The sequence below is a fragment of the Nematolebias whitei genome, unplaced genomic scaffold, assembly GCF_014905685.2.
Source record: "Nematolebias whitei isolate Nwh7 unplaced genomic scaffold, NemWhi1 Nwh_scaf_733, whole genome shotgun sequence".
In the NCBI taxonomy this organism is placed as follows: domain Eukaryota; kingdom Metazoa; phylum Chordata; class Actinopteri; order Cyprinodontiformes; family Rivulidae; genus Nematolebias; species Nematolebias whitei.
The window spans coordinates 1-10871 of NW_023619278.1; the positions used below are offsets into that span (position 1 = coordinate 1).

General features: G+C 47.2%; 1 protein-coding gene across 1 annotated transcript; it reads right to left on the minus strand.

Annotated features, from left to right (window-relative positions):
* Positions 1–5551: 5551 nt before the first annotated feature.
* LOC119429382 (TBC1 domain family member 25-like) lies at positions 5552–10091 on the minus strand. Its single transcript, XM_037697024.1, has 7 exons — positions 10059–10091; positions 9279–9388; positions 9045–9199; positions 8829–8956; positions 7577–7765; positions 7235–7510; positions 5552–7123 (listed from the first exon to the last, which is right to left on the minus strand). The coding sequence occupies exons 1-7, from the start codon at positions 10089–10091 to the stop codon at positions 5552–5554; spliced, it is 2463 nt and encodes an 820-aa protein (XP_037552952.1).
* Between the last annotated feature and the right edge of the window lie 780 nt (positions 10092–10871).

The window sequence follows — 10871 nt, forward strand, 5'->3', positions numbered from 1 at the left end:
CAGAACCCTTCAGCAGGATCGTAACCCCCGCCCTGCAGCCGAGCCTGACACCGGCAGAACTCACCTTGACGAACGAGCTGACCTCCCCGTGCTCGGACGTCTGGGGCGGTGCGTGAAGCGCCGAACCGGCCGCGCCGCTCGGTTTGTTCTGAGACACGAAGCGGGCCGGCGGCACCGACAGGGACCGGGGCAAAGCGAGCCCGAACCGCGACAGCCTGGACAACATTCTATCCTGAATCTGAGGGTTATGTTGTTCCGGAACCGGAAACAAGCTTCTTCTTCTTTGGTTTTTAACGGCAGCTTGCATCCATCCTTGCTGCACTACTGCCATCTATTGGTGTTTATAAGTTATTTCCTCTGATCGAGTCCAGTATTCTTTAAAAAACGCATCTTTCTTTCCCTTCATCACTATTCAGCTGCGAAGCCACATTTATAAACTTTAGTTCTCTGTTACAAACTGTTTCCATTCTCAATAATCTTCTTTGACCCAAATATTTCCTGTGATTAATAAACACGTTCTATTGTTTCTGTGGTATTACACCAGTCACACAAACCAGTAAGATGTTTCCCCATCTTAAAGAGTGCCAGTCAAAAAACTATGCCCAGTTCTTATTCTATTTATAATGATCTCCTCCCTCCTATTTATTCCTCTGATTCTTTTAACATCAACTGTATTTTATATATAAATGTCTCCCTTTTGTCTCAGCTCATTTCCCATAATTCCTTGCTTTCTATCCAAACTATCCTTTTGCCTTCAGACTTAGATAACTTTATTGATATATCTTCTTTGTTAACAGCTTCTTTAGCCAACCTATCTGCTCTTTCATTACCTAAAATACCTAAATGAGCAGGAGTCCACATTATTACTATAGTTTTGTTTTGTTCACGTATGATGAACAAACAGAATCTCATACAAGATGTGTTGCTGATTACTTGAACTAACCTTTTCAATGCTTAATAATGTTGATAATGAATCACTGCAAACTATAATTTTACTTGTTCTACCATCCTCCACCCATTCTAAAGCCAATAAAATAGCACATAATTCTACTGCGTATATACTCAGAAAATTAGGTGTTCTTATTGAAAGCTTAATCTTTAATTCAGGAATCACTGCTGCTGCACTAGTTGCTTCAGTTTTTGGATCTTTTGAAACATCTGTATAAATTTGCAGATAACCATTAAACTTCTTTTCTACTCGATCATAAAATTCTGGACAAATATCTGTAGTTTTCATTTTCTTAATATTTAATAACGATCTATCTACATTAATATATTTCCATGTCCATGTAGGCCTTAAGGGCCGTAATACAGTTGGATTAAATTCTTTTATTAAATACTTTAAATGTTCTTGCTCTATTATCCCCAATCCACCCAAAACTATTTAAAGCTCCTTTCCACTTTCCCAACAATTTTCTTAACTGGATGAGTTTCATTATTTCCAGTAATGAACCATTAACTGTTGTCTTCTAATGCACAATGGCATTTCTCCTGATTCTTCTTGCAGACACCGGAAACAAACTCGGTGGCTTTGAAGAACGCCCCGCCCCCTGATGGTGGGAGACGGTACTGCACCCTGACCGACCCAGAGGTTAAAAAGATTAAACTTAAAACTGGGCATTTAGCTGTGGGACAAACTGAAGGATACATAATAAATATAATAAGTGATTAAAAACATTTTTAAATTAATACATTTATATGAATAGACGCATATCGACTGAAGTGTTCTGGATAAAAGACGAAAGGTTTCAAAGAGCCCGTCCAGAGGTCCGGACTCAACCTGGTTAGGTTCTGTAAATATAATATACAAATAGTTTGGAAAGTTAAAAGATGATGTAGGATTATTTAAAAATAAGCACCTAGAATCTAAATGCAATAAAAAAATCATTTATATACAAAGCGATCTTCACCTTTATAATTTATTCCATTTCTCTTCTTCATTGCCCTTTGATGTCGTTTTATAACATGTAACTTTATTGTTCCTATTTATGTTTTATTTAAGCGGACGGCTGTTTTTGCTGAGACCTCATAAATTAATCTTTTACTGGTTCGTCAGAGAATAAACCAAAAATGCTTCAGGTCTGTTGGATCTTCTCGCTGCTGTTGCAATAAAACGTTTTTCTGTTGGGAATAATATTTTATGAGATAAAACTTGATTCGACCCAACATTTGACAGCACACATTAAATTTACATTGCAAATAAAATAAAGAGATGTAGAAAATGAATGCACTTACTCTGCAGATACGGCACCATTCTCCTCACCTCCTCCGATTTCAGAGGACCCCCCAGGACAAAGTATTCCTGATGGGTTTGTCCACCTTCATCCCGACAGCTGCTGTAATGCCCCCACCCCACACTGTAGAAAATGACTGATGCTACTACAGTTATAAAGTTTCCCCTGGACTCCAGAGGATCCAAACCTGGGCAGGCCCTGGCCTTTCTTTTAAACCACATCATGAGTCCGATCCAGTTGGATGTTCAGGTGAACCCCCAGATACCTGGAAGATGTCACCATCTCAATGTCTCCTGGATGTTTGCAGGCGTTGGTGGAAAGTGTCCGTCTGCCAAAATCCACCACCGGTTCTTTGGCGTTTCCCGTGATGATCTGGAGATGGTTCTGTTGACACCAGCTCAGTAAGTTCCTCTGTTGTCCCAGTCTGTGGTGAGGCCAACAAGCAGAGTCATAAGTGAGAAGGCTGAAGAACAGAAATGGGCCCAGAACTATTCCCTGTGGGATGCCTGTGCTGCTTAAGAGTCTCCAACACACAGGCCCTTGTCCTCACATCCTGCGGACGCTTTGGGAGGTATCTCAAGCTCCAACTGGTGAGGTGACCATCTGCAGCGAAGGCACCACATAATGAACCATTTATCAACCAGTTCAAAAAGGATTCTGTCGGTTTCTTTATTTCATTTTATTTGTGTCCAAGATACAACCGGGAATAATGCCGTGTTTAAAACTCGATTTCTTTTTGTGCACATATATAATTTCATGAGATAAATTATTTTTAAAAAGCACGTATTTCCAGCGTTTTCAAGTACATCCGTTTTATTTATGCTGTTAAATACTGATCTGCAAAGGACAGGAGAGCACTTATCCTCAGAAACAAACTAAAAACCTCAGATGTGTGTTCAGAAAACAAGAAAAATAAAACAACAAACATGCCGGTAGTTGTTGGAGAGATAACACTTTTCCCTTTCACTCCATAAACATTTGAACTAAAAGAAAGAAGAACTTAAGGAGCACCTTCCCTAAATCCGTTCTTCAGAAACGGATTAAAAGATCCATCCAAAGAGTCTGAAGCTGCCTCGTTCTTTGAGGTAAAAGCTGAAGTTTAGCTTCGTTTTGGGATAAAAAGATTCAGTTTGTTCGATTTAAAACCTAAAAATCCTTCGGCTGCTTCTGCTGGGATAGTTTTCCACTCAAGTTCTCAGTTTCTGACAGATTCAGTTTTATTTTCACCAAACGGCTCGCGTCAGAAAGCGAGTGGACATTTGAGGAGGCGCCTCGCAGACGTGCAGCACTCGGTGGACGCGTGATCGTAAAACACAAAACTTTGAGGCTAATCACAGAAAAACCTCCAGGAAACAAGAAAAAAGACACGTCGGTTGATTTGGCTCTTCAGCTTAAAGCAACTAAACATGAAAATCTTAAACGTGGAGGAACGGCCAACGTCACTCGGTTCAGACCAGACTAAGAAAAACTGACTTCACGTTTGCTGTCGGTCGAGCTCGGCGACATAACAAGGCAGAAACGATCCAAAATAAAAAGGCTAAAACACAGAGACGTTTAGGCACAGCCGAAGTGACACTAGAATAACTACAAACAGCATGTGCTTCGGTAAAATCCCAATAAAAGACACAAAAAAGTCTCGAAGTCGATAAAAAGTGTCTTAGTGCAGAACCACCCCCCGCCTGTAGGGGCAGGCTACCAGAACCGAGTCCATGTTTCAGGAGACAAGCTCGCGCAGTTTGAAAAACGTTTCTAAGTTCTGTCGTTGCAAACGGAGTCATCGCCGGTTTCAGAGCGCCAAAGCTTTTAAAAAATTTTAAACATGCAATTCTTGCCAAATATTGGTCCAAATTTTTCCAGAAATTCAAGCTAACCGATTCCAAGACAAAAAAATCAGGGACCAATTTGTCCCCAACCGTCTCAGCCCGTCGAGAGTCCACCCTAAAACCCGAGCAGTCGACTCCACACGTTCAAAACGTTCGGCTGCGTTGGAGCCTCGAGCTTTCAATGAGGAAAACACTTTCACTCGTTCCCAAGCGGACATTTCTCTAACGAGCGGTGCGGGCGGGGCACACAGTCCCACCTGTCCACCTCTTTGTGCCTCTGAAAGGAAAAGCTGTAAAAACATTTTATATCCTTCGTTTTAAACTTCTAACTTGTGCTGAAGAACAGAAGCTGTAAATGGTTTTGATAACATTGAACAGAAAAACGAGCTAAACTTGGCCCAGCTACACGTTTTCGTCTGGACATGTTAAAGTGGACGTCTCCACCACCTACTGGTGGGTTTAAGTATTACACTAATTTGTTAAAATTGTTTGGCTTCATTAAAAAAAAGGCTGTGTTCATAGGAATCATCTCCTTTGGCTGCGACTGTTGGAAACGAGCAACCGGTTCTAGAAAATCCAGTCTTGTTTGTCCAAACCAGTACCCCAGATTATTTTGTCGCTCGGCTCAACATCTTACCCACCTGAACAGCATTATGATATAATCTGCTGGAGAACCCCTCGGACCAGTTCTTTAACCTTTATTACTGGTCAGATGTTAGACCTGGACATTTGGCCTCGAGGTCTCCTGTCAGAAAGAAGCTCCTGTGCAGGACTCAAAATACAGGTCTGGACCTCTGAAACTGAAGTGAGAAGCGTTTGAGATGTCCCCAACAACCCTGAGACAATCTGACAACGAAACCTGTCTGGAGAACCCTCGAAATTATCTGGAGACACTTTGGAGACTGAAGAACGTCACCGAGTCGCAGCGAGGTCCTGGTGTAGCCAACAACAGTTTTGTTCTCCACACGTCATCGTTTTATTTGCTAGTTCCGCTCTCGAGTGCTGGTGGTGACGCAGCCATCATTAAAACGGACGTGAAACCTCAAAGAAGCAGATTTTTGTTCCGTCAGGACTTTTTCGCTCCGCTTCAGGAACGAAGACGTCAGAAACCGAACACCAAGCTGAAGGAGCAGCAGGCGGCATCACAGTGGCTACGTCCAGGTCTTTCAAACCGTCTGTGGTCTGGACCCTGACTCGGGTACCCTGGTGCGCCACAAACTCCCAACACTTTGACTAACTAAAATAAAAAGACAGCCGTAAGATTCAATCCTTCTGTGGCTGGAAATGAAAAACTCTAGAAAAGAATTGCTAGTTGCATCAACCGTTGACAGGATTTAAAAACCTCATGCGTCCGCCGCCTCCGAGGATACACCAAACGAGTCCCACATTCAGGACCGCCCGCAGAAGAAAGGGGTTATAACGAGCTCAGATATAAGGAATAAAAGTTATCAGGCATCAGAATGTCTAAACACGACCCCCCACCCCCAGAGTCCATCATGACACAGGGGACAGGGAGACGTGAGCCGACGGGGAGGGGATGGTGGTGGAGAGGTTATAGGTCGAGTTTGGTGACGACGCCGGCGACGCCAGGGGGCTGTAGACGGGCATGGATGAAGAAGGGGACTGTGGCGCAGCCGCTGTCGGGGAGTCTGAGCTGACCTCGTCCCCTTCTTCAGAGTCCCACACTTCGCTCTGCAGATAGTCAGCGAACAGGGCCTTGGCCCTCTGCAGGACTCTGCTGAGGTTGTGGCGCCGAACGAGACGGTCAAAGTGCATGGCTATCTCGTTGTAGTCCAGGCTGTTCTTGATGATGTGGTCCCGGTGCTCCAGCAGGATGGACAGGCACAGGAACAGCATGAAGGGGTTGCCTTTGCCGAACTCCTGAGGCGGCGGTAAGGAACATGGTTTGATGCTGGCGTTTAGTGAGGTGGCTCTGGTACCGACTGGGGATTTGATGCTGAGCGAGGACTGGCTGTGAGCCGACGACCGGCTGAAGGACAGAACGGGTGAAGACAGCAGGGAACTGCTCGGGACGTGAGACGGAGATCTGGTCCCCGTGGTGCTCAGCACCTGGGTTGGAGAAGTCAGTACCTTTGGGGCAGTTCTTGATAAGACCTCGCTTTCTTTGCTTGTGGACGGGGATTTCGGAGGAGAGCCTGGAGAAGCTCCTGGCCAGTTGGAGTTTGAGACTGAAGACGTGGGAAAGCTGGAGGAACCAGTTTTCCAGGCTGGTAGGCCACCAGGGAGGAGAGAGCGTGACGACACCGGAGATAAGCCGCTGTCACAGTTTTTAATGAGAGGCGTTTGTTCTCCCGGGTCGTCCTCACTGTCCATTGTGGACTGGCGCCTTGAGCTGTTTGGACCGTAGGGTCTGTCAGCACCCTCCATGTCAAAGCCGTCTTCATTCCGGGCTGTGTAGTATTTAAACTCTCCAAAACTTGTTTGTCTTTGACAGCACCGCTGAGCCGACTTCTCCGTCGTCTCTTGAGTGCGGTCACATTCGACACCGCCCTTTTCCCTTCCAGAACCCACATCCTGGTGGTCTTTCTCGTCAGGGATAAAGTTCCTGCTCAGATCTGGTTCCTCTCTCGATGGTCTCAGCATATGTCGTCTCCGCTGCTTCTCTTCTTGCACCTCTTCGTCTTTGAGGCTGTTCTCAACCTCCCCATCTCCGCACGACATTGCTTCAACTGCCTCCGACGGCGGCCCCAGAAGCTCCACTTCAGTTTCCGGAGGATCGGGGGGCAGAGAGCTCCAGGTGACCTCCAGCATCCTCAGAGCGTCATCGAACGCAAACTCTCGCTTGAGCTCCAGCAGGAGCCATCGGTAGCAAAAGAAGAGGTCGTCGGCTCCTCGGGACACCAGGTAGGCGTAGAACTCTGGGTCCGAGTACTGCAGGAGCAGCTTTAGGTGCTGGAACTTAACGGACATGAGCTGCCCGTCCTGTCGGAAGTTTCCCTCCAGGCGTTTCATGATGCCACAAAAACAAATGTAGGTGTGAGCCTCGTTGTCCATAACTGCTAGTATAGGCGAGGCGATGTCGCTCATCCCCTGACAGTAAGAAATCTGAAAAACATCAAAGACAAACAGGAAGTTCAAAAACATCTAAAGGGCCAAACACTAAACCAAACACAGAGTGTTTGATGGATGAAGAGCCGTTCAAACACCTGAACCCACCTGAGGATGCGTGATGGCGAACGTGGTGAGCAGGTCCGTCAGGGCGGTCAGGTGCGGACTGTCCTCAGAGCCCGCGTAGTACGGATGAGCTCGGTCCGTCCTCAGGACGTCTTTGAGAACGTTGCCACGGATAAAGTCCAGCTCCTCGTGGCTGACCCGGGCCGTCCACTCCCTCTTCAGCTGCTCGTACTCCTTCGTCTTCCTCTTCATGTAGTCCATGCGCTCCTGTCCGCTCAGTCCGTCAGGATAAACGTTCAGGAGGTATCGCCACACCACCTGACAAACCAACACAAGTTAACATCTACAACCTCACAACGCCGTCAGTAAAAGATGGAGGCAGACCTTTCTGAGGGACGGCTCCACGCCGCCATGGTAGATCCTCAGTCTGAGGTCTTCGGGTCGGGTCAGCTGGCCCTGTCCGTTCAGGTAGCTGTGGAACTCAGAGTCGCTCAGCGGAGGCTTGAAGGGTTTGATGTCCTCCGCGTAAGACCAGGTGAAGACCTGCTGGACTCGAGACAGGGTCCGTCCCACCTGAACATGAGCAAACAGTTCCATTGTGACTTTTGGTAGCGGTGCGTCGTACGACAAACGCCATTTACTCAAAATGAGTGTTAAAACCCGGTCCCGTTTGGATCTCCAGCTCAGACTTCACATCAGAACCACAGGTCAGAGTTGAAACGGGTCACAAAGAGCTGGACTTTCTAGGACTGAACTGCTGTTTTTACATCTTTAACACTTTTAACACGAGCGCAGGTCAACGTGGACTTTTGTTCTTGCACCGACCCCAGGAACCCGTTCTGTGCACAAGCTGCTGGCAGAACTTTGTCCTCACTGCGGAAAATTGCGTGAATGGTCAGAACTTTGTGGGGGTGTTTATGAAAAAACAAACTTCTCTCATTTCAACTGCTCTTCTGAGGAGCACCTGGCCGAGGCCGTCAGAAAACACAGCATCTGTTCCAGTAAAACCATCCATCATCTTTACCCGCTTCTTCCATTTTGGGTCACGGGGGTCGCTGGTGCCCATATCCAGCAATCACTGTGCGAGGGGCGGGGGACACCCTGGACGGGTAGCAAGTCCATCACAGGGACACATGGAGACAAACAACCATTCACTCTCTCTCTCTCACCTAGGGACAATTCAGAGTTACCATCAGTCTAACATGCATGTTTTTGGTCTGTGGGAGGAAACTGGAGTACCCGGAGAAAACCTACGCAGCACGGAGAGAACATGCAAACTCCACCCAGGAAGGTCCAAGACCAGGATTTGAACCAGGGCAACCTGCTCGCTGAGAGGCAACAGCTCTACCAACTGCTCCACCGTGCTGCTCCAGCAAAAGAGTCAAATAGAACTTATGAAGACGGTCAAAGAACTCATGGAAGATCTTTCTGGAGCCGTGGTGTCCATAAGGACTGAAAACTAACACGTGTGCAGCTCGATGGAGTAGGGACTCGTTCCCACGCCGTCTGTCAGAAAAGGGGGCGATTGTTTGGTGACAAATTTGTTGATCAGAACTTCCGTTAGCAACAGGTCTTCCTCTTTCAACTGCTCTACCAACTCCAGAAACGTGAACCAACCAGGGACCCGTGAACTCACCTGGGACAGTAAGGTCTGGGTGAAGGGAAGTGCTGCAGAAGCCAGAGACTTGGTCCGTTCTGCAAGGAGCAGCTCAGAACCGATCACATCTTTGGGGCTTATGATGTCCCAGTCCTCCATAACTGGACCTGCACGAAGACAAAGAGAACCTGGTGAACCTCGAGTCTGGACCCCCTACCTGCCAGGCGTTATTAGCTTACAGGACGGCAGTCTTACTCTCCTCGGAGGGTTTCACGTCCATCTTGAGCTGCAGAAAAGGTTTGGCTGCACTCATGAAGGCCACATCCAGATCCCAGTCCGACAGCAGGGACAGGTACGTCTCCACGCCGCTCCGATCCCGGGACAGGTAGCTCACGTTGAAGTTACGCTTCCTGGATTCAGAACAGACGCTGTGAGTCGCTCAGATAAACTCAGTGAATTAAAGGGATCGGTGGCGGTGAGCGCTCGTACCCGTTCAGCTCGAAGGCCCTGATGAGGATGTGCTGCAGAACCTCCAGCGATGTAATCTGAGGGTCCACAGCGAAGGAGCGGAACTCCACAGGAAGAGCTCCGTCACACTTCTGGAAGAAACCAGAAGTTTCCATCCACGGGTTTAAAACACCAGAACCAGTTTTTACTTCCAGCCCGGCATGAAATCAGACGAAACCTTTCCTGTTTCAGGTCCGTTGGATTCAACAAATTATTTATTTTTGCTAAATGCCTGAAAAACTCATTATTTTCTTTAAAGTAACAAGTTGCCATCAGTGTTGTTCATGTTTGGCAACGCTGCCTTTAAACTGTCCAACTTGGGACAAACATTTTGGATTTCTTTCCACAAACGCGTCACAACAGTCTGTTGGACTTTCGTCCCGGTCCTCCTGACAGAACCGGTCGAACCGAGTCAGGTTTGTTGACTTTCAGCTCTGCCCACAGATCTTCTGCAGGACTGAGACCGGGACTTTGTGACAGAATTATAAAACACAGAGTTCATCGTCCTTCAGCCACTTTGGAACTAATTTGCCCATATGTTGAGAGACATTGTCCATTTGAAGACCTACTTGTGTCCAAGCTTCCCTCCCGCAGTAAAACACATCATGATTCTGCCACCCCCGTACTTCACAGGAGAAATGATGCTCTCTCTCCTCCTGGTCCAACAGTCGTTTTAGTGTCATCAGACCACAGGACATGTCTCCAAACATTACGGTGTTTGTCCCTGTGGGGACAAACTGTAATCTGTCTTTTTGACGTTACTTTGGGGGTGATGTCTTCGTCCTCCCAGTCCATGCTGGACTTGTTTCAGCAGCATCTTCATCAGATCTGTAGCTAAATGTAGCCGAGCTCAAACAGGTAAGGTTTATTACTGTCAAACCGTGTATGTCAACATCTGCTCTACCTTTAAACTTCAAAACCAGGAAGCATTTAATAAATTTATATTTATTTTACTCTCATTTCAACACGTGTCGTTCTGTCGTTCAGTGTTAATGATTGTTTGTTTCTAAGTCTAATTAAATAAAGCACCAAAGCAGCAGCACATCTGCCAACAAACAGGCAGGTAACGTTTGACGTCACGACCGGTCGTCGCGCGTGCACGCACGTGCACGGAGCGGGGTGGTGACGTCACCCGCAGCCTCAGAGAAACTGCTTTGACTTGGATGGAGAGAAAACTGTGGAAGAGTCGGGTTCAAGCTGCAGACTCATCGATCGGAAGAAGTGATCGATCAGAACCCACAGCGCGCTCCCGTTACAACAACAAAACAAACAAAAACAAAGCTGGAGGTAAACAACGGGAGCTCTCCCGGATTCAGCTTTCACGAACAGAAACGGAGCCTGAACCGGAGGGAAACGGCGCCGTTAACCGACAACAGCGGCCGGTAAACACACATCCTACCTTGACTTTGACCCGAACCACCCCCCTCTCCTCCTCGCCTGCCATCATAGAGTCCGTCTGGGATCAGAGGAGTCCCTTTTGTTTCCTCCTACATCGGTTCGGTCATGATAGAGCTAACAGAGGAGCTCCGCTGCTTCTTCTTCTGCGCTCATCCTCACCGGAAGTGGAAACACCGC

Coding starts and splice junctions, on each gene's coding strand:
- LOC119429382 (XM_037697024.1), bottom strand. CDS start 10,091: ATGGACTGGGAGGACGAAGACATCACCCCCAAA. Junction 9,200..9,278: donor AGGGCCTTCGAGCTGAACGG/GTACGAGCGCTC, acceptor TTCTGAATCCAG/GAAGCGTAACTTCAACGTGA. Junction 7,766..8,828: donor CCCAGACCTTACTGTCCCAG/GTGAGTTCACGG, acceptor GCTCATGTTCAG/GTGGGACGGACCCTGTCTCG.